This window comes from Heterodontus francisci, chromosome 11 (genome assembly GCF_036365525.1).
Source record: "Heterodontus francisci isolate sHetFra1 chromosome 11, sHetFra1.hap1, whole genome shotgun sequence".
NCBI classification, from domain to species: domain Eukaryota; kingdom Metazoa; phylum Chordata; class Chondrichthyes; order Heterodontiformes; family Heterodontidae; genus Heterodontus; species Heterodontus francisci.
The window spans coordinates 23,565,421-23,589,886 of NC_090381.1; the positions used below are offsets into that span (position 1 = coordinate 23,565,421).

At 42.7% G+C, this 24,466-nt stretch overlaps 1 protein-coding gene across 1 annotated transcript in view; it reads left to right on the forward strand.

Annotated features, from left to right (window-relative positions):
• rnf168 (ring finger protein 168) overlaps window positions 1-24,466 on the forward strand; it is a 43,279-nt gene that overhangs the window by 5,531 nt on the left and 13,282 nt on the right. The window contains exons 3-4 of the mRNA XM_068041829.1: window positions 8,187-8,366; window positions 17,618-17,754. Coding sequence (XP_067897930.1) covers window positions 8,187-8,366; window positions 17,618-17,754 — 317 coding nt within the window. The remainder of the gene's footprint in view (window positions 1-8,186; window positions 8,367-17,617; window positions 17,755-24,466) is intronic.

The following is a 24,466-nucleotide window of genomic DNA, read 5'->3' on the forward strand; positions in this document are numbered from 1 at the left end:
CTCATGGAAGCCATAACACATCCCAAACCTTTGTACTCTTTATGTCCCAACGACCTGATGCCAGTTTACTAGTTTGGCTAATCACATCTGTTGATCTTATTTTTCTGCATTCTAAAGGCATGGAAGCAGGAAACCCATTCAGAAAGTGTTACGAACAAATAGCCGGCAATCCTCATCACATCTGCCAATCTACTACTTCCATTGACTTAGCTGTTTAAGGCAATGAGTAGTTGAGCTTTCAAGACGAGGAAGGTCTTGGATTCAAATACCAATCTGCTTCGTCAGCTGATCTGTCGTACCAGTAGTAAGGGAGTTTTTTTTTTTAAAGTGAGAGAACTGCTGCTGTTAATCACTATTCAGTAACCCTCGTGAGGAGCATGCATGTGTGGGGATAGGATCACTTTGGCTGTTATGTCCCCTGTAGTTGAATACCTGCAGTGTCCAGTCTCTAGGTTTATGCAGAGAATGGCTACTTAGATGAGTGACCAGTATTATGAAACTATCTCAGCAAGGAGTCATGCCATCAGCAGAAGGAGGAGAAACGGCTTTCAACTGTATACAAGAATAAAAGAACATGGGTACAGTACTTCTGTGGATAAATACATTGGAATTCAGACGTAATTGATTTGGAAAGGCTCCAAGTGATCATTACATTTAAACATGGCAGCTGCACAGTTTGAGCAGCACATCAGGAATTCAAGCTATTGTTGCATTGCTTATGCACCATCCAAAATGCTTTCTTGTGAATAAAAAGTTAATTTAATTAAAGCCCACTGGAAGAATATTAAATGATTAAGGAAAAGAATGCTTATGTTAAACTTAAATTTAACTGGATTGTCTGCTCTGAGTATTACTTAAATGGCAGTGAGATGAGCAAGCAATCCCATTACATTTAAATTTAATCTTTAGGTGGTTTAACTCCTTCCCTTTTAACAAAGGTTTCTTCTCAGCTGAAACCAATCAGTAAGATTGATCAATATAATGGTAAAGTGGCAAAACCCACTAAGTATTGAGTTTTGCCAAACAGCATTTAATCCATATATGTGACCGGTCATTATAAACAGGGATTTGTAAAAGCCTATTTTGCTGTTTAGCATTTGTAGAAGACAAAGTTTGTCAGGTAGGGCTGGGCTTTCTTGATTTCCACTTTTCCATCGTTTTTTTAAAAAAAAAAGTTTTGCCTGTTTTCATCTAATTTTAAATATTTAAACACTTTTTAATGGCCAATAAGTAATTAAATTCTCTCAATGAACATGGTTGAATCAGCTTTTGTGATGTTTTAGTTTCTGGAATATTTTCCTCTTGACTTACTTCTCCAATACAAAATCAACAATTGTCTTTGAAGTGAGGCAAGAATAGCTTTGTGGAGCTCTCCAGACAGGCACTTGTACCTATGGAGTCACTATCTTTACTGAATAATGGTTCCAAACAGGTACTTTCACATGGAGGCATTAGTTCTGTTCTACAATATAGGTATTTAACAACAGTACCTGATTATTTAGTTTGGTTCACACCTGGTGGCTGTTAACCACGCAAAGAGATATTACATTGAAATATTTGGAATTTTGCGTTGCTTCTGCTCCAATGTTGAATCTGCCCACAATTGTGTGTAAGATCCTTCTCTAGAGAAGCATGCAATTACACTACTGTACAGTGATTCTGATGAGTTGCATGTGAAATTCAGGCCGTTACAAAGCTTGATATAATTATACATTACCAACGGAGTTTTGTGGCAGAATATATCCTTTCCAAGGAACAATTATTTCAACAGTCAGTTGTTTCATTGTAGCAAGACATTAAATTGAAAGTCAATATAATAGCTTGGACCTTCATGTGATACAACATCTAAATGTCAAAAATGGACTGTTTGTATCCATGTGCATTCTTGGTGCCCAGACTATCTTCTAATTGCTGTAATCATTATGTAACTGATTTCTTCAATAATATTTCATCTTTCACTTTGGCTCTTGGTCAAACTTTGAGCTATTCTGTGGGAAAGCTATTTTCTGTCGTAGAAGCTTCCGGGGTCCTGCAGGGAATTCCTATAGGGCCCTCTTGTGTGTGGCTGTGAGAGAATAAATTGGGTGCGGATTACTAAAGGTGCACCATAATAGGAGTATTGCCCCTCTTAGTAACCAGCACCAATGAACATACAAATTAGGAGCAGGAGTAGGCTATTCGGCCCCTTGAGCTTAGTCTGCCATTCAATAAGTTCACGGCTGATTACTCCACATTCCTGCCTACCCCCAATAACTTTTCACCCCCTTGCTTATCACAAATCTATCTACCTCTGTCTTAAAAATATTTAAAGGCACTGCTTCCATCAGCTTTTGAGGAAGAGTTCCATAGACTCTCAACCCTCTGAGAAAAAAAATTCTCATCTCTTTCTTAAGTGGGCAACCCCTTATTTTTAAATAGTGACTCCTAGTTCTAGATTCTTCCACAAGGGGAAACATCCTTTCGATATAGGAACATAGGAGATGAAGTAGGCCATTCAGCCCATTGAGCCTGCCCCACCATTCAATATGATCATGGCTGATCTTCCACTTCAATGCCTTTTTCCCACACTATCCCCGTATCCGCTTATGTCATTTGTATTTAGAAATCTGTCAATCTCTGCTTTAAACATACTCAATGACTGAGCTTCCACAGCCCTCTGGGGTAGAGAATTCCAAACATTCGCAACACTCTGAGTAAAGAAATTTCTCCTCATCTCTGTCCTAACTGGCTTCCCCCTTATTTTGAAATTGTGTCCCCCGGTTCTAGACTCCCCAACCAGGGGAAACATCTTAGCTGTGTCTATCCCTTTAAGCATTTTGTAGGTTTCAATGATATCACCTCTCATTCTTCGAAGCTCCAGAGAATACAGGTCCAGTTTCCCCAATCTCTCTTCATAGGACAGTCCCACCATCCCGGGAACAAGTCTGGTGAAACTTGGTTGCACTCCCTCTGACAATACTATCCTTTCAAAGGTAAGGGTACCAAAACTGCACATAGTACTCCAAGTGCAGTCTAACCAAGGTTCTACATAATTGAAGCAAGACTTCACTAGTGTACTCAAATCCTCTTGCGATAAAGGCTAATACACCATTAGCTTTCTTAATTGCTTGCTGCACCTGCATGTTAGCTTTCAGTGACTTACTGACAAGGACACCCAGGTCCCTTTGTACATCTACACTTTCTAATCTCTTACCATTTAAGAAATACTCTGCACATCTGTTCCTCCTACCAAAGTGGATAATCTCAAATTTTTCCACACTATATTCCATCTGCCACGTTCTTGCCGACTTACGAAGTCTGTCCAAATCCCCTCGAAGCCACTTTGCATCTTCCTCACAACACACATTCCCGCCTAGTTTTGTGTCATCTGTGAACTTGGAAATACTACATTTGGTCCCCACATCCAAATCATTGATATATATCATAAACAGCTGGGGCCCAAGCACTGATCCCTGCAGTACCCCACTAGTCACAGCCTGCCAACATGAAAGTGATCCATTTATTCCTACTGTCTGCTTTCTGCCTGTTAACCAGGCCTTAATCCAAGCCAGTATATTGCCTCCTATCACATGTGCTTTAATTTTGCTAACCAATCTCCTGTGGGGGACTTTATCAGAAGCCTTCTGAAAATCCAAATATACCACGTCCACTGGCTCCCTTTCATCAATTCTGTTAGTAACATCCTCAAAAAAACTCCCAACAGGTTCATCAAACATGATTTTCCATTCATAAATCCATGTTGACTATGTCCAATCAGATCATTATTATCCAAGTGTCCATTTATCATATCCTTTAGAATAGATTCTAGCATTTTCCCAACGACTGATGTAAGGCTAACAGCTCTGTAATTCCCTATTTTCTCTCTCCCTCCCTTAAATACTGGGGTGACATTTGTGACCTTCCAATCTGCAGGAACCGCTCCAGAATCTATAGAATTTTGGAAGATGATCACCAATGCCTTTGCTATCTCCATAGCTACCTCTTTCTACCCTGTCAAGACCCCCCAGGATCTTATACATTTTCAATCACCTCTTACTCTTCTAAACTCCAGCGGATACAAGCCTAGCCTGTCCAACCTTTCCTCATAAGACAACCTGCCCATTCCAGGTATTAGTCTGATAAAATTTCTTTGAACTGCTTCCAACGCATTTACATCCTTAAATAAGGAGACCAATACTGTACACAGTACTGCAGATGTGGTCTCACTAATGCCCTGTATAACTGAAGCATAACCTCCCTACTTTTGTATTCAATTCCCCTCACAATACATGATAACATTCTATTAGCTTTCCTAATTACTTGCTGTACCTGGATACTAAGCTTTTGCAATTCATGTAATAGGACACCCAGATCCCTCTGCATCTGAGCTCTGTGATCTCTCATAATTTAGATAATGTGATTGCTTTTTATTCTTGCTGCAAAATGAACAATTTCCCATTTTCCCACATTATACTCCATTTGCCAGATCTTTGCTCACTCACTTGACCTATCTTTCTCCCTTTGTAGCCTCCTTTTGTTCTCTTCACAACCTACTTTCCCACCTATCTTTGTGTCGTCAGCAAAGTTAGCAACCATACCTTCAGTTCCTTCATCCAAGTCATTTATATAAATTGTAAAAAGTTGAGACCCCAGCACTCATCCCTGTGGCACACAACTCGGTACATCTGTAAATCTGAGTTCTTTTTGCCTTCAGTCTGGTTCAGTAAATATACCGAGTCGGATGTGTAGGTAAAATCAATTACTTTATTTGCGCATTTAGCCGGCTGACTTACTCTAATGCAACGACACTGACTCCACCCCAGAGTCTGTCGGGTCCACCAGAGTAAGTGAAGTTTGTGATACAGGTACTACTGTTTATACATTAAGATTCATGCTACACCTCCTTGTTTAACCAATCAGTGCGGTACAATTCGACTTCACCCACGTGGTGACATGCAGTACATCTGTTACTGAGGTTACAATACATTCTATTCTCAATACATACTTGTTACTAATAAAATATTGTTTTGTACCAGCAAGATAAAACAAAGCGGACAAGCAAGCTAATTAGCAAGAGCATAGGAATCATCAATAAACATTCTGGTCTCACTTCCTACATTGATCATGAGTTCTGTTTCTACCTTGTGACAAGTAATTGCGGCGCACCCTGCTATCTCTATTAGGGGTACATTCCTGGGTGTTTCGTGCAGTCTGCAGCTACAAGTAGTGGCAGCTCACGAAGATAAGAGGGGCCTAGCACTCCTTATCACTCACACAGGGATGGACATCATTTGATTCACAGGAGTCCATTTGTTCCAAACCACAGGGAGTCACACAATCAGGCCATAAAGAACAGATGTCCTTGCAATTACCAGTGTCGGCTAGTCTTTACAGTCTCACACGCTCTGCCTTTACTTTTAACTATTTCATTGTGGTTTCTGCCACTTAAAATCAAAGCTCAGCAAAGCTACTATTTCTAACTTGGCTATATTTCCCATTAAGCATAGTGCCATGCCTTTCTGCTCACTTCCACACATCTTACCACCAAAAATTGATCCATTTATGCCTACACTCTGTTTCCTGTTGGCTAGCCAATCTTCTATTCATGCCAAAATGTTACCCCAAACCGGTAGCTTTTATTTTCCGCAATAACCTTTGATTTGGCACCTTAACAAATGCCTTCTGGAAATAAGTACAATGCATCCACCGGTTCCCCTTTATCCACAGCACATGTAACTCCCTCAAAGAACTCTAATAAATTGGTTAAACATGACTTCCCTTTCACAAAACCATGTTGACTGTGCCTGATTACCTTGAACTTTTCGAAGTGTCCTCCTACCATGTCTTTAATTATAGCTTCTAACATCTTCCCTATGACATGTTAAGCTAGCTGGCCTGTAGTTTCCTCCTTTCTGTCTTCCTCATTTGAATAAAGGAGTTACATTTGCTATTTTCCAATCTAATGGAACTTTCCCCGAATCTAGGGAATTTTGGAAAATTAAAACCAATGCATCAACTATCTCACCAGCCACTTCTTTTAAGACCCTAGGATGAAATTCATCAGGACCCGGGGACTTGTCAATCTGCAGCTCCAACAATTTGTTCAGTGCTACTTCCCTGGTGATTGTACTTTTCTTGAGTTCCTCCCTCCCTTCCATTTCCTGACTTGCAGCTAACTCTGGGATGTTACCTGTATCCTCTATAGTGAAGACCGATGCAAAATATCTGTTCAATTCATCTGCCATCTCCTTTTAATCAATTATTAATTCCCCAGATTCACTTTCTATAGGACCAACGCTCACTTTATTAACTTTTTTTGAATACCTATAGAAACTTTTACTATCTGTCTTTATATTTCTAGCTAGCTTTCTCTCGTACTCTAATTTTTCCCCCTCCTTATCAATCTTTTCGTCATTCTGTTTTATTCTGTCCAGTCTTCTGACTTGCCACCCAACTTTGCGAAATTATATGCTTTTTGTTTAAGTTTGATGCTATCTTTACCACGGATAGTAGGTTCTCCCCTTGGAATTTTTCTTGTTGGAATGTATCTATTCTGTGTATTCTGAAATATTCCCTCAAATGTCTGCCACTGCATCTTTATTGACCTATCCCTCACTTTAGCCAGCTCTGCTTTCATGCTCTCATAATTGTCCTTATGGAAGCTTTTTTTATACATGGGATGTGGGCGTCGCTGGCTAGGTCAGCATTTATTGCCCATCCCTAATTGCCCTTGAGAAGGTGATGGTGAGCTGCCTTCTTGAACCGCTGCAGTCTGTGAGTTAGGTACACTCACAGTACTGTTAGGAAGGGAGTTCCAGGATTTTGACCCAGCGATATAGTTCCAAGTCAGAATAGTGTGTGACTTGGAGGGGAACTTGCAGGTGGTGGTGTTCCCATGCATTTGCTGCCCTTGTCCTTCTAGTTGGTAGAGGTCATTGGTTTGGAAGATGCTGTATAAGGAGCCGTGGTGCATTGCTGCAGTGCATCTTGTAGATGGTACGCACTGCTGCCATAGTGCGCAGGTGGTGAAGGAAGTAAAGGCTTGTGGATGGGGTGTCAATCAAGTGGGCTGCTTTGTCCTGGATGGCGTAAAGCTTCTTGAGTGTTGTTGGAGCTGCACCCATCCGGGCAAGTGGAGGGTATTCCATCACACTCCTGACTTGTGCCTTGTAGATGGTGGACAGATTTTGGGGGAGTCGAGAGGTGAGTTACTCGCCGCAGAATTCCTAGCCTCTGACCTGCTCTTGTCGCCACGGTATTTATATGGCTGCTCCAGTTCAGTTTCTGGTCAATGGTAGCCCCTAGGATGTTGATAGTGGGGGGTTCAGCAATGATAATGCTATTGAATGTCAAGGGAAGATTGTTAGATTCTCTCTTGTTGGAGATGGTCATTGCCTGGCACTTGTGTGGAGTGAATGTTACTTGCCATTTATCAGCCCAAGCCTGGATATTGTCCAGCTCTTGCTGCATTACTGCACGGACTGCTTCAGTATCTGAGGAGTCGTGAATGGTGCTGAACACTGTGCAATCATCAGCGAACCTCCCTACTTGTGACCTGATGAAGGAAGGTAATTGATGAAGCAGCTGAAGATGTTGGGCCTAGGACACTACCCTGAGAAACTCCTGCAGTGATGTCCTGGAGCTCAGATGATTGACCTCCAACAACCACAACCATCTTCCTTTGTGCTGGGTATGACTTCAACCAGCAGAGAGTTTCCCCCGATTCCCATTGACTTCAGTTTTGCTGGGGCTCCTTGATGCCATACCCGGTCAAATGCTGCCTTGATGTCAAGGGCAGTCACTCTCACCTCACCTCTTGAGTTCAGCTCTTTTGTCCATGTTTGGGCCAAGGCTGTAATGAGGTCAGGAGCTGATTGGCCCTGGCGGAACTCAAACTGAGCATCACTGAGCAGGTTATTGCTAAGCAAGTGCTGCTTGATGGCACTGTTGATGAACCCTTCCATCACTTTACTGATGATCAAGAGTAGACTGGGGCGGTAATTGGCCAGGTTGGACTTGTCCTACTTTTTGTGTACAGGACATACCTGGGCAATTTTCCACATTGCCGGATAGATGCCAGTGTTGTAGCTGTGAAAGAACTGCTTTAAAATAGGGTTCATAATTGCTTGTGCAGCACCCTTAGTGGCAAATTTTAGAATCTGAATAGTTTCTTCAGCCATAGTTAATATACTGGAATTATTTCACAGCTGAAGGCAGAACGTCATGCTCGTGAAGAGGAGGAACTCCGAGCCAGTGAAGACTTCATTCAGAAGCTATTGGCAGAGGAGCAGCAGCAGCAACGACTATATGAGGAACAGCAGAGGAAGGAAATGGATGAACAGTTAAAAAGAGATGAAAAACTAGCCAAGATGCTGAGTAAGGAGATGGTAAGTAACTATCAACTAATGACCTTGGATGCTTTCGTGGTATGAGCTGATGAGTCTCAAAGTTAGTTCACTGCTTTACATTAAGCTAAATGAATGCAATGTTGCTTAAGTAAAGTGGTTGATTTATAAGTGCCTCCATAATATATTTTAAGGTTTCTCTTCAGAACCTTTGGCATAATTTTCTGGCATTCAGAGGGAGCTAGATGAGTTGGTGACTTTTTTTTTTTAAAGTTCATGGGATGTGGGTGTTGCTGGCAGGCAAGCATTTGTTGCCCATACTTAATTGCACTTGAGAAGGTGGTGTCGAAGGAGCCTTGGTGTGTTGCTGCAGTGCATCTTGTAGATGGTACACACTGCTGCCACTGCGTTGATTAATATTGCAGCATGAAAAAGGTAAGGGTTTTGATTGCTTTCAGGGGGTTGGAGAGGAATTTCTCACAATGTGTTTCTCTTTGAAATTGGCCTAGTTTTTTAAAAGTTTTTTGCATCTCCCAGGAATAGATATGGCTGCTGATTCCTGTGGCACATTGAGCAACCAAGCATCATGATCCCCAGTGAGTGTATGGGCCAGCTGCTCCTTTCCAACATATTGTCATGGTCCTGTAGTTTTTTTTTCTGGGAATATGCGATTTGCCTTTAAGGCTTGCCAAGGATCAGTTTTGCTTTAAGAACCGGCAAGCCTCAGGAGTTACAGAAAGGTGCATTTTCGGTTGCCGTTAGAAACTGCCATTTGGAGACCGATTCAAAAGGTGCATTCTTGTTACCATAGATACAGCCACTGGGAGTGAGGAGCAAGTGATACATTTGTTGCAATTCAATTTTGAACTGGCTTTTAGTTGACGACAGTTTGTTCTAACAGAACACACAGAGGACACAGACAGCTGTGATGACAGCACCTGGAAAAAGAGCTCTCAACCATTTAAACTGGAGGAATAGGATTTTTGTCTGTTTAATGATTATTTCTCAAAATTCTAAAAAAAAAAGTCAAGCCAAAACACAGATCTCTGGTAATTTAAACTGAAGGAAGGGAAGTTAGACTGTGACAATCTTTTATCCTTCAAAAACTGGAGTCAGATTGATTCTGTTGAAATTCGCTGGAGAAGGAAAGCAACATTTCTGTGAGGACTTCAAGCAACATTGGACTGTAAATTTGCAAGGACTCTAATTTTTTCCATTTTAAATGTTGTTTATATCTTCATAACGTTTAGGAATTTAGTTCTTCTAATTAAAGAGTTAATTTGTTGATTTAAAGACAACTGGTTTGGTTAGCCTCATTCGGGGGTTAATAGATGAGACAATTTGGCTGGGTCTCTGTTTAATTTGGAAAGTTTTAAATGATATGTTTGGTGATCTGTGGAGCAACGGGATTGAATTATCAGTGCGTTTCTCCAACGACAGTCAGAATCGTATATATTGATTGGGGGCTTTGACTGGAGCAGTCAGTCGTAACAATACAAAGCATAGGAAGTGAATGCATCATTTGTTTAAAAACAAGAAATCTGAAAGTGAAGTGACTGTCCTGGCGTGGAGTGCAATTTTCATTTAAAATTTTGGCAGAATTCCAGTTTTCTTCTTGGGATTTGAGCATGTGTACATTGCACTGTTGCTTCAGTCAGTAACATTTTTAGCGATCTGCCCTTGGTTGGTATTGTCTTCAATTTTTGAGATCTGAATATTTTACCGCCCATTCCTCTGCTTAAATGTATTGCCAACTAAATCTGTGCCCATCTCTCAACTTCAACTTCCATTTTCAGTCTCTCCAATCCATTAGATTTTCCTCCCTGCCATAGCACCAAAACAGCCCTAACCAAAGTCACAAAAGTCATTCTTTGACTAGCTGCATTGCATTACTGTGTATAGTTGACCCACCATCCTAATTCATGTGTAGCAGAAAATCTTGTCAGTGGCTTCCCCTACCCCTGTGCCATCACCTTGAGACTGCCCCAGCATTCATCGTTGGCCCTTTCCTGTACCTGATCTAGATGCTTTGGCTTGGCAGCATTAACCACAAATATGTGGTCAGCTTCCATGAATACTCTGACATCTAGCTTTACCACCACTTCTCTGGACTCCCATTGCCTCTATTATCAGACTACTTGTCTGACATGGGTACAGTGGTGTAGTGATTATGTTCCTGGACTCTTGGAGGCCTAGACTACTTATCCAGACAATGATAGTTCAATTCCACCATGGTAGTTTAAGAATTTGCATTCAGTTTATAAAAAGAAAACTCAGGAAAAAGCTGGTATCAGTAAAAAAAAAACCATGAAGCTGTCAGTTGTTGTAAAAACAAAAGCATTTCACTAACATCTTTTAGGGGAGGAAACTTTTTTTGAATTCTTTCATGGGATGTGGGCGTCGCTGGAAAGGCAAGCATTTGTTGTCCATCCCTAATTGCCCTTGTGAAGGTGGTGGTGAGCTGACTTCTTGAACTGCTGCAGTCCATCTGGTGCGGGGACTGTGGTGGATCAAGAAGGTGGCTCACGAGCACCTTTTCAAAGGCAGTTGGAGAGGGCAATAAATGCTAGCCTTGCCAGTGACACCCACATCCCATGAACAAATAAAAGCCCCATACAAATCACTGGTTAGATCTCAACTGGAGTAGTGTGCACAATTCTGGAAACCACATTTTAGGAAGGATGTGAAGGCATTTTGAGAGGGTACAGAGGAGGTTCGCCAAGATGTACTGGAGACGACGAACTATAATTATGTGGTGTGTGATGGAAGCCCCACCTGCCAAGAATGAGGCATATTAATTTCATCATATGGAACGTAAATTTTAAACTCTTACTGGACTAAAAACATGGCTGCACCTGTATTCTAAGACACCGTTCCCCACAGAAGTCAACCTGATTCAATTAACCAAATGGATTTTGATCAAAAGATATTGAGGGTGTGAAAGCTAGTATTTCAGAACCCTACTGAGGATGTCTACTGAGATTGAAAGAATCCACAAACAATCCAGGTGGGGAGCTAGTCACATGACTGGCTGCTGGCCCAGGTTTGGTTTGAATTATGTTCACAGAACAGTTTGAAGTTAGACTGCAATTTGAAGACAAAAGAGAAGGAAGATCTCTCCCTGTCTCTCTCTCCCACTCACGCAATGACAGGGACTCACAGAAGAAACTGAGCCAAGACAAATCCATCGAAACAAGTTTGAAAGAGTGCACTGGGCCCCAACGAGACGGCAAGATCGAACTGCAATCCAAGACTTTACATTAAACTGAAAAGACAGTAAATGAACTCCAGCTATTGCTTCAAGCCTTTCCCATTGATTCTTTCTCCTTTTCTGTCTCCTATCTGCGTGTGTGTTTATTGCATACGCATGCTAGCTTGGTAGCGTTGTGTATTTTTAGTAGTTTTAATGGAATTAGAGTTTTAAGGTTAATAAACTTAAACCTTTCTTGTTTAAATCTAAGAAAACCTGTTTGGGTTGATTTCTTTGCCATTACAATGGGAGAGCAGTGAACAAGGATTCACTGAGGGGAAGCTAAAGCACGGTGTTTTAAAAATTTAAACCCTGTTATGGTCAAACCAGGAAAAGGCTGAGAGGGAACCCCTAGACCCCTTTCTCACCTGGTCGTAACAGGAGAGATTAAGAAGCTGTGATTGTCTTCAGAGCAGAGATAGTTAAATAAAGACTTAATAAAGAAATTCAAATTTGAGTGGTTTTGATGAAGGCACGTAGGAACAGGAGTAGGCAATTTAGCTGCTTGAGCCTGTTCCACCATTCAATGAGACCATGGCTAATCTGTGACCTAACTGCATGTTCCTGCCTTTGCCCATATCCCTTAGATTTGTTGTTAGCCAAAGATTTTATCACTCAGGTTTAAAATTAACAATAGATCTAGCATCAATTGCAATTTGCAGAACAGAGTTCCAAACTTCTACCACCCTTTGCATGAATAAGTTCCACTCCTGAAAAGTCTGGCTCTAATTTTTAGGCTATGCACCCTAAACCTAGGTTTCCCAACTCGTGGAAATAGCTTCTCTTAATCTACCCTATCTGTTCCCTTGAATATCTTGAAAACTTCAATCAAATCACCCTTAACCTAAATTCCAGTGAATACAACCCAAGTTGGTATAATCTCTGCTTATAGCGTAACCCTTGGAGTCCAGATACCATTCTGATTAAATCTACGCTGTGTTTAGTTTAGAGATACATCACTGAAACAGGCCCTTCGGCCCACCGAGTCTGTGCCGACCATCAACCACCCATTTATACTAATCCTACACTAATCCCATATTTCTACCACATCCCCACCTGTCCCTATATTTCCCTACCACCTACCTATACTAGGTAGCTATACTATATAAGGCCAGTATACACAGTACTCCAGGTGTGATCTAACCAGAGCTTTGTATAGCTGAAGCATAACCTCGACCCTTTTGTATTACATTCCTCCAGCTATAAAAGCTAGCATTCCATTAGTCTTTTGGATTATTAGATTATTTGGATGATTATTCTCCCTATGATGCCAGAGTTGGGGCCGACCATGACTCTTGGCCCTCCTGCCTTGGGCGCTATGGCATTGGAAGGATGAATGAGAATGGACAGAGACTCCTTCAGTTGTGTACCTATCATAACCTCTGCATCACCAACTCATTCTTCATACTAAACCTTGTCACCAGGTTTCTTGGAGGCACCCAAGATCACGTCGTTGGCACCAGCTGGAACTCATTGTCACAAGGCGAGCCTCTTTAAACAGCGTTCAAATCACACGCAGCTTCCACAGTGCGGACTGCGACACCGACCACTCCCTGGTGTGCAGCAAGGTTAGACTCAAACCAAAGAAGCTGCATCACTCCAAGCTGAAGGGCCGCCTGCGCATCAACACCAGCAGAATTTCTCATCCACAGCTGTTACATAAGTTTCTAAATTCACTTGAAAAAGCCCTTCAAAACACTCCTACAGGGGATGCAGAGACCAAGTGGGCCCACATCAGGGACGCCATCTATGACTCAGCAATGACCACCTATGGCAAACGTGTGAAGCGGAATGCAGACTGGTTTCAATCTCACATTGAACAGCTGGAACCTGTCATTGCCACTCAGCACATTGCACTGCTGAACTACAAGAAAGCCCCCAGCGAGTTAACATCTGTAGCACTTAAAGCAGCCAGAAGCGCTGCACAAAGAACAGCCAGGCGCTGCGCAAATGACTACTGGCAAAACCTATGCAGTCATATTCAGCTGGCCTCCGACACCGGAAACATCAGAGGAATGCATGATGGCATTAAGAAGATCACCCCCCTCAAATCTAAATCAGGGGACACAATCACTGACCAACGCAAGCAAATGGACCGCTGGGTGGAGCACTACGTAGAACTGTACTCCAGGGAAAATGTCACTGATACCGCCCTCAATGCAGCCCAGTCTCTGCCAGTCATGGATGAACTGGGCGTACAGCCAACAAAATCGGAACTCAGTAATGCCATTGATTCTCTAGCCATCGGAAAAGCCCCTGGGAAGGACTGCATTACCCCTAAAATAATCAAGAGTGCCAAGTCTGCTATACTTTCAGCACTCTACGAACTGCTTTGCCTGTGCTGGGACAAGGGAGCAGTACCACAGGACATGCGCAATGCCAATATCGTCACCCTCTATAAGAACAAGGGTGACTGCAACAACTACCGTGAAATCTCCCTGCTCAGCATAGTGGGGAAAGTCTTCGCTCGAGTCACTTTAAACAGGTTCCAGAAGCTGGCTGAGCGTGTCTACTCTGAGACACAGTGTGACTTTCGAGCAGAGAGATCCACCATTGACCTGCTGTTCTCTCTTCGCCAGCTACAGGAGAAATGCCGCAAACAACAGATGCCCCCCTACATTGCTTTCATTGATCTCACCAAAGCCTTTGACCCATCAGCAGACGTGGTCTCTTCAGAATACTAGAATGTCCACCAAAGCTGCTAAGTATCATCACCTCATTCCATGACAATATGAAAGGCACAATTCAGCATAGCGGTGCCTCATCAGACCCCTTTCCTATCCTGAGTGGCGTGAAACAGGGCACCTACACTGTTTGGGATCTTCTTCGCCCTGCTGCTCACTTGCGTTTAAGTCTTAAGAAGGAATTTTCCTCCACACAAGATCAGGTGGCAGGTTGTTCAACCTTGCCCATTTAAGAGCGAAGACCAAAGTACAGAAAGTCCTCATCAGGGAACTCCTCTTTGCTGACGATGCTGCATTAACATCTCACACTGAAGAGTGTCTGCAGAGACTCATTGACAGGATTGCGGCTGCCTGCAGCGAATTTGGTCTAACCATCAGCCTCAAGAAAACCAACATCATGGGACAGGACATCTGAAGTGCTCCATCCATCAATATCGGCGACCATGCTCTGGAAGTGGTTCAAGAGTTCACCTGCCTAGGCTCAACTATCACTAGTAACCTGTCTCTCTATGCAGAAATCAACAAGCGGATGGGAAAGGCTTCCACTGTTATGTCCAGACTGGCCAAGAGAGTGTGGGAAAATGGTGCACTGACACGGAACACAAAAGTCCAAGTGTATGAAGCCTGTGTCCTCAGTATCTTGCTCTACGGCAGCGAGGCCTGGACAACGTATGTCAGCCAAGCGCGACGTCTCAATTCATTCCATCTTCGCTGCCTCTGGAGAAACCTTGGCATCAGGTGGCAGGACCGTATCTCCAACACAGAAGTCCTCGAGGCGGCCAACATCCCCAGCATATACACCCTACTAAGCCAGCGGCGCCTGAGATGGCTTGGCCATGTGAACCGCATGGAAGATGGCAGGATCCCCAAGGACACATTGTACAGCGAGCTCGTCATTGGTATCAGACCCACCGGCTGTCCATGTCTCTGCTTTAAAGACGTCTGCAAACGTGACATGAAGTCCTGTGACATTGATCACAAGTCGTGGGAGTCAGTTGCCAGCGATCGCCAGAGCTGGTGGGCAACCATAAAGGCGGGGCTAAAGAGTGGTGAGTCGAAGAGACTTAGCAGTTGGCAGGAAAAAAGACAGAAGCGCAAGGAGAGAGCCAACTGTGTAACAGCCCCGAAAACCAGTCTTATCTGCAGCACCTGTGGAAGAGTCTGTCACTCTAGGATTGGCCTTTATAGCCACTCCAGGCGCTGCTTCACAAACCACTGACCACCTCCAGGCGCTTACCCATTGTCTATCGAGACAAGGAGGCCAAAGAAGAAGATTCTCCCTCTGAGAGCAAGTAGGAAGAAATTGTTTGCTCTGTCAATTGTATTGATAACCAGAAGTCAATTATTTAAAATAATTGACAGAAGAACGAGAGGGGAAGTGTTAAATTTTTTTGTCAGAGGGTTAAGATCTGGAACATACTAGAAGTTGTCATGCATGCCTCCCCGCAACCTATCAAGACTGAGGCACGTTGCAAACTGTTGCTGAAGTGAAGAAAGGACTTGTTTAAAAAATTACCAGGCCCTCGGCTGAAGAACATTTTTTGCATACTAACATCCAGTGCTTGGAAGGACAAAGGGGCTATTTCCTGGTCCAATTTAACCCACAGTGGACTTTGAGCACTAGGTATTGTGTGTTAGAAGAGACATTCCAGGGTCAGCTAAGACCAGAGAATCCACAAACTCATGTGGTCAGACCAGCTAGTCACATGACTAACCTGCTTGGCAACCTAGGTTTTTCTGTATTGTACAAACCGTTTGAACTGAGTGTTTGCCCCTGGACTGAAAAGACCGCTTCTGGCTGGCTCACCACAGCCTCTCCTGTCTGCTCCATCTCTTTCTCACTGAATTCTAAATCTACTGAAGATACATGAACCCCCAAGAGAGAAAAATCTCCTACAGCGAACAAGGTTTGAGAAGAATATTGGGGCCCCGATGAAAAGCAAGATCTACCAACAGTCAAGGACTCTACAGTGAGCTCGAAGATCTTTAACAAAAACCCTCTTCAGAGATTGCCTCAAACTTTTCCACTTTATTTCTTCTACTCTGTTCTGTCTCTATCTACATGTGTGCGTCGCATATGCCAGCTAGTGTGGGCGCGTTGTGTATCCGTAGGCGGTGACCGAATTAGACTTTAATAAATTTCAACCTCCTTTAAACTAAGAAAATCTGTTTGTGCTGGTTTCTTTGCCTTATAATTGGAAGTTAGTGAACAAGGATTCACCAAGGGGGAGCTAAATACACGGTGTGTTTAAAATTAAACCCTTTTACGGTAAGACCAGGTGAAAGTTGAGAGGGAACCCTAGACCCCGTTCTCATTGGGTCGTAACAAAGTGATGGTGGAAGCAGATTCCATAAGAACTTTCAAAAGGCAGCTGAAAGGGAAGAAAAGACTGGCAGTTACATAGCGCTAGTCACAACCTAATGACATCACAAAGTGCTTTCCAGCTAATGAAGTACTTTCGCAGCGTAATCATTATGTAGAAAACAGGCAGCATATGGCACACTGACCAATAGCAATATGCTAATGACAAGATAATGTGTTTTTTTTTAAGTGATCTGTATTGAGGGGTAAAGATTGACCAGGACACTGGGGATAACTTCCCTGCTTCTCTGCAAAATAGTGAAATGGGATCTTTTATGTCCATCTGAGAGCAGTTTGGCCCTCTGATTAGCATTTCAGTCAAATGCCAGCACTCTGTACTGCACTGGAATATCAACATAGATTTTTGTGCTCCAATTTCTGGAGCGAGATTTGAACTCTCAGCCTTCTGACTCAGACCAACTGAGTCACAGCTAACACTACTTGAAGACTAATCCTTTTTGTTCCTTGATTCAAGACACCTTCTAACCATTATTTCACTACCACTAAATGCTCGCTCTTACAGCGGTGAAGATGCAACTTCAATGCTATTGGATCCTAGGATTGATTGTCAGCAGTTCTATTCACAGTTCTTGATGCAAAATTATTTTAAATAGTTGCAGCTATATCTCTTGCATGGTTGATCTTGAGTTGCTCTTTTTGTAACTGTATACAATTGTCTCAAATGGTAGCTTTTATTCTAACATATTGAGTAAATTTGTATTTGCAAACTCCAGAATTGTCTCCATTAGTTCTTAGCATGAACCCAAGTGACATTGACCCAGACATATTTTCATGACAAAGTTTGATCTTCAAGCAATGTGGCCAGCTCAAAGTCTAATTCTGCTATAGGTTAATGAGTCTGGGTAGGCACAATTATAGCAAGTTATGCAAATAAGTAGAAAAGCTATTCCCATGATTAGATAATGAAATCCTGTGTGTAGTCATAAGTCTTTTTGTAATATTGTATTTCATCTATAGATGTCTGTTTTCGCTGCAGAATTCAATATCAAAGACTCCTCCAGAAAGTTTGAACAGTCATACAAGACGGGTTTCCTCAAAATCCAATTCTTCATCAGTCACCAGAGGAATCAAATTAACTGCACACAACCATAGCCATACAGAAGATATACAAAGGTACATGGAGTTATAGAGGGATTCCCTAAAGCAGCTGCATGTGGGCCATCTTATTCATTCCTATACTTTCTACATAAAGCAAGAGTTTGCTTGGATTGTGAATGAGGAAAATTATGATAGGTACTGTTCCTTTTAAGGTGGCATGGCACCATGGTGAAAGATGCCATTCCAGTGTGGGGAGTGAAGAAGAATGCGGTAGTGATAGGAGATAGTATAGTCAGGGGAATAGATACTGTTCAGGAGCTCCAGCTGTGTTGCCTGCCCGGTGCCAGGGTTAAGGACATCTCCTCGCAGCTGGAGAGGAACCTGGAAGGGGAGGATCCAGTTGTCGTGGTCCATGTGGGAACGAATGACGTAAGTAGAACCAGAGATGATCTGCTCGGAGAATTTGAAGAGTTGGGGTCCAAACTAAAACGCAGAACATCAAAGGTAATCATCTCCGGATTGTTACCTGAGCCACGCGCAAATTGGCACAGGGTCAAGCAGTTTAGAGAGCTAAATGCGTGGCTCAAAGATTGGTGTGGGAAGAAGGCGTTTTGATTCTTGTGGCACTGGCATAGTACTCGGAAGAAAGAGCTATTCCATTGGGATGGGCTTCACTTGAACCAGGCTGGAATTGACCAGTGTCCTGGTCAATTGCATAACTAGCGCCTTGGACAGAGCTTTAAATTAACAGGGAAGGGGAAGGATTTGGGTAAAGGGAAACTTAGAAATCCAAAGAGAGGTCAGGCCAATGGAGCAGGATAGTGATGTGGGTAACTCCCAACAGGAAGGGACAGAATTTAACAAAAATTGTACACTGGCAAATAAGGTCATTGCAGGGAATAGAGGTAAAAAAAACAATTACATTAAAGTTGCTTTATCTGAATGCACGAGGCATCTCTAATAAGAGAGATGAACTAATGGCACGAATACAAGTAAAAGATCTAGATCTAATTACCATTACCGAGACAATGGTTACAAGGAGATCAAGATTGGCAAATAAATATTCCATGGTACACAATATTTCGGACAGACAGAATGGCAAAGGAGGAGAGGTAGCCCTGATAGTAAGGGATGGCATAAGGACATTAATAAGAAGGGATCTGGCCTCAGAAGGTCATGAAGTAGAATCAGTTTTGGTGGAATTTAATAGCAGGAGTCAGAAAACACTGGGAGTAGTTTACTGGCCCCCTTACAGTAGTTATGTTATTGGACAGAACATTAAATGGGAAATTATTGGAGCATGTAAAAAAGGTAATGTATTAATTGTGGGGGACTTTAATCTGCATATAGACTGGGACTATCAAATTGGCAACAGTGGTCTAGAAGATGAATTTGTAGAATGCTTTCGTGACAATTTCTTGAAGCAATACATTGTAGAACCAACTAGGGATAAAGCTATCTTAGATCTTGTATTGTGTAATGAAGTAGGGTTAATAAGCAATGTCATAGTAAAAGATCCACTGGGAAATAGTGATCATAATACCATTGAATTTCAAATTAAGTTTGAAAGTGGGACTTTCAATCACAAACAAGAATCTTAAACTTAAGCCAATTACAAAGGTATATGAGGGGAGAACTGGCTACAGTTAATTGGGTAAATAGATGGGAAGGTATGGCGGTAAATGAACAGTGGGAAACATTTAAAGAAACAATTCAAAGGGTTCAACAAAAGTACGTTCCATTCAAAAACAAAAACTCGTCAAAGACCCATCCGTGGCTCGCTCAGGAAGTTGAGAGTATTAGACTAAAGGCAGAGGCTTACAATGTTGCAAAAAATAGTAGCAAGTCTTAGGATTGGGAGTGTTTTAGAAACCAGCAAAGGGCCACCATAAAGTTTATAAAAGGGAAAAAATAGAATGAGAGTAAACTAGCCAGCAGTATAAAAACAGATTGTAAGAGGTTTTATAAGTATATGAAAAGGAAGAGAATAGCTAAAGTAGACGCTGGTCCCTTTGAGGTAGAGACAGGAGAAATCATTATGGGAATGAGGAAATGGTATAGGCATTGAACAAATATTTTGTGTCTGTCTTTACAGTAGAAGACACAAGTTCCATACCAGAAATAGGCAGGAACCTAGGGGCTAACAAGAGTGAGGAAATTAAGGATATCGATATCAGCCGAGAAAAAGTATTGGAGAAATTTGAAGGACTTAAATCTGACAAGTCCCCAGGACCAGATGGCCTACATCCTAGTGTTCTAAAAGATAGTTGCAGAGATAGTGGATGCTCTGGCCATGATTTTCCAGAATTCCTTAGATTCAGGAATGGTCCCATCAAATTGGAAGTTGGCAAATGTTACGCTGCTTTTCAAGAAAGGAGGTAGAGAGAAAACAGGGTACTATAGACCAGTTAGTCTAACATCAGTCATTGGGAAGATGCTGGAAACTATTATTCAGGAAGTCTTAACATTGCATTTGGAAAAGCATAGCATGATAACGAGTCAGCATGGTTTTACTAAAGGGAGTTCCTGTTTGACAAATTTATTAGAGTTTTTTGAGGATGTAACTAGTAGGTTAGATAAAGGGGAACCAGTAGATGTAGTATCCCTTGATTGTCAAAAGGTATTTGATAAGGCATCACATAAAAGATTAATAGGCAAGATAAGGGATCATGGTGTTCGGGGTAATATATTAGTGTGGATAGAGGATTGGTTAACAGACAGGAAGCAGAGAGTGGGCATAAATGGGGCACTTTCAAGTTGGCGGGCAGTGAATACTGCAGTGCTGCAAGGATCAGTGCTGGGGCCTCAGCTATTTACACTCTATTATTGACTTGGATGAAAGGACAGAGAGTAATGTATCTAATGTTGCTGCTGATACAAAGCTTGGTGAAAAGGTAAGCTGCGGGGAGGATGTAGAAAGGCTGCAAAGAGATGTAGATAGGTTAAGTGAGCAGACAACAAGATGGCAAATGGAGTATAATGTAGGAAGTGTGAAGTTCACTTTGGTCTTAAAAAGCAGAATATTTATTAAAAGGTGTGAAACTGCTAAGTGTTGATGTTCAAAGAGACTTGGGGATACTCGTACAAGGAACACACAAAGTTAACATGCAGGTGCAGCAGGCTATTGGGAAGACAAATGGCGTGTTGGCCTTCTATTGCAAGGGGATTGGAGTACAGGAATAAAAAAGTCTTAATAGAATTGTACAGGGCTTTGGTGAGACCGCACCTGGAATACTGTGTGCAGTTTTGGTCTCCACATTTAAGAAAGGATATACTTGCACTGGGAGCAGTGCAGCAAAAGATTTACTAAATTGGTCCCTGGGATGAGGGGGTTGTCCTCTGATGAGAGGCTGAGTAAATTGGGCCTATATTCTCTGGAGTTTAGAAGAATGAGAGATGATCTAATTGAGACATACAAGATTCTGAAAGGGCTTGATAGGGTAGAAGCTGAGATAGTGTTCCCATTGGTCAGGGAATCTGGAACACGGGGACACAGTCTCGGGTCAATCATTCAGGACTGAGATAAGGAGAAATTACTACACTCAGAGGTTTGTGAATCTTTGGAGTTCTGTCCCCCAGAGGGTTGAGGATGCTCCATCATTGAGTACATTAAAGACTGGGATAGATGATCTTTTGGTCTGGCAGGGAATTGATGGTTATGGGGAGCGGGCAGGAAAGTGGAATTGAAGCCTGAGATCAGCCATAATCGTATTGAATGACAGAGCAGGCTCGATGGGCTATATGGTCTACTTCTGCTATTTCTTGTGTAGCTACCCATCCGATAAGTGTTTTCTCCTATTTTCCTTTTGCTCAAATGAGTGTGATGGGTAGTTTGTTTCCTTCTTTATCATGATGTTCAAACCTGTTGGGGCTCTGTGAAATGTTCGGGTCATGGCTTATCCTTTTGCAACATAGACTTTGCTCAGAAGCCAAGTCAGATTAACATAGTGTGACCGGGCAAGGCCTAGCATGTGGGAAGCCATCATATACCACAGGTCTAAGTTAGGAATAAGATGGATAGTTGAATATCAACAGAGAAGACCATTACTTGTTTGGACTGCATTTTGCTTGACAATAGTAGTTGACCAAAGAAGACAGCACTATCTGGTACAGAAATCTGTTTGTGTCTGTAGCTAGTAAATTGGAACTAAAATGAACACACTGCATTTATAGAAGTGCTTTTTAATATAGAAAATAGTATCAAGGCACTTCATAGGAGTGTGATTGGATAAAATTCTATGCCAAGGCAGGGAAGGAAATAGTGTTATCTTGGACTTGGCAATGGCAGTTAAGGAGTGCCTTAAAGGAGGAGAAGGGGGCAGAGAGGTTTAGGAAGGGTATTCTGGAGCTTATGGTCTGGAAGGCTGAAGTCATGGCTGCCAACAAACGGTGTGTTGAAAGGAGTGGGAGTTGCACAAAAGGTCAGAGTTGGATGAAGGCAAATATGTAGGGCTGGAGAAGGTTAGATAGGGAGGATCAAGGCTGTGGAGGTATTTAAATGTGAGGATGAAAATTTTTCAATTGGCGGGGAGGGGGCACGCACAGTTGGGATCCATTGTAGGTCAGCGAGCAGAGAGGTGATGTGACCAGGAGATAGGAAACAAGTAGTAGTGTTTTGGAGGATAGATGACTGGCCAGGACAGCCTTGGAATAGTCAAGTCTAGAGGTGATAGAATGAGTGTTGATTTCAGCAGCAACTGTACTGAAGTGAGCAATGCTTTGGAGGTGGAAGTAGACCATCTTTATGATTGGGAGAATATAGATTTGGAAGCTTTGGGTCAAAAAGGTTGTGAGCAGTCATTTTCAACCAGAGACTGGCCAGGCAGGGGAGTGGAATTAGTAGCGAGGGTATGAGGTTTGTGATATTGACTCAGTGATGTTGGTCTTGACAGTGTTTAACTGGGAACTGGATGTTGGTCGAGGTAAGACAGTGGAGGGCTCAAGAGAGAGAAAAAGTGTTGGGGAGGTAGAGCTGGATGCCATCAGTGTACATGTGGAACCTGCCCCCATGTCTATGGATGATGTTGCCAAGGGGAAGCATGTAAGTGTGGAAAAGGAGGAGGCAGCAAGGGTAGATCTTTGATAGATTCCTAATGTAACTTTTTAAAATTGTTCTTGGGATGTGAGCGTCACTGGCAAGACCAGCATTTATTGCCCATCCTTAATTGCCTTTGCGAAGGTGGTGATGAGATGCTTTCTTGACCCATTGCAGTCCATGTGTTGTAGATACACCCACAGTGCTGTTAGGGAGGAAATTCCAGGATTTTGACCCAGGGACAGTGAAGGAATGGCGATGTGGTTACGAATTGGGATGGTGTGTGACTTGGAAGGAAACTTGCAGGTGGTGGTGGTGGTCCCATGCTTCTCTTGCCCTTGTCCTTCTAGGTCATAGTCATAGAGTCATAGAGTTAAACAGCACAGAAACAGGTCCTTTGGCCCATCGTGTCCTTGCTGGCCATCAAGCACCTATCTATTCTAATTCCATTTTCCAGCACTTGGCCCATAGCCTTGTATGCTATGGCGTTTCAAGTGCTCACCTAAATACTTCTTAAATGTTGTGAGGGTTCCTGTCTCTACAACCTCTTCAGGCAGTGTGTTCCAGATTCCAACCATCCTCTGTGAAATTTTTTCTCAAATTCCCTCGAAACCTCCTGCCCCTTTCCCTTTTAAATCTATGTCCCTTGGTTATTGACACCTCCACTGGGAAAAAAGTTTCTTCCTATCTATGCCCCTCATAATTTTGTATACCTCTATCAGGTCCCCCCCTCAGCCTTTTCTGCTCTAAGGAAAATAACCCGGGCCTATCCATAGCTGAAATGCTCCAGCCCAGGCAATATCCTGATGAATCTCCTCTGCACCCCCTCCAGTGCAATCACATCCTTCCTATAGTGTGGTGCCCAGAACTGTACACAATACTCCAGCTGTGGCCTAGCTAGCTTTTTATACAGCTCCATCATAACCTCTCTGCTCTTATATTCTATGCCTCGGCTAATAAAGGCAAGTATCCCATATGCCTTCCTAACCACCTTATCTACCTGTGCTGTTGCCTTCAGTGATCTATGGACAAGTACACCAAGGTCCCTCTGACCTCCTGTACTTCCTAGGGTCCTACCATCCATTGTATATTCCCTTGCCTTGTAAGTCCTCCCAAAATGCATCACCTCGCACTTCTCAGGATTAACTTCTATTTGCCATTGCTCTGCCCATCTTACCAGCCCATCTATATCGTCCTGTAATCTAAGGCTTTCCTCCTCACTATTTACGACACCACCGATTTCCATGTCATCTGCAAACTTACAGATCATACCTCCTATATTCACGTCTAAATTGTTAATGTACACTACAAACAGCAAGGGTCCCAGTACCTATCCCTGTGATACACCACTGGTCACATGCTTCCAATCGCAAAAACAACCCTCGACCATCACCCTCTGCCTTCTGCCACTAAGTCAATTTTGGATCCAAATTACCCTGGATCCCATGGGCTCTACCTTCTTGACCAATCTCCCATGTGGGACCTTATCAAAAGTTTAGGGCGGCGCAGTGGTTAGCACCGCAGCCTCACAGCTCCAGCAACCCGGGTTCAAATCTGGGTACTGCCTGTGTGGAGTTTGCAAGTTCTCCCTGTGTCTGCGTGGGTTTCCTCCGGGTGCTCCAGTTTCCTCCCACTGCCAAAAGACTTGTAGGTTGATAGGTGAATTGGCCATTATAAATTGCCACTAGTATAGGTAGGTGGTAGGGGAGTATAGGGACAGGTGTGGATGTGGTAGGAATATGGGATTAGTGC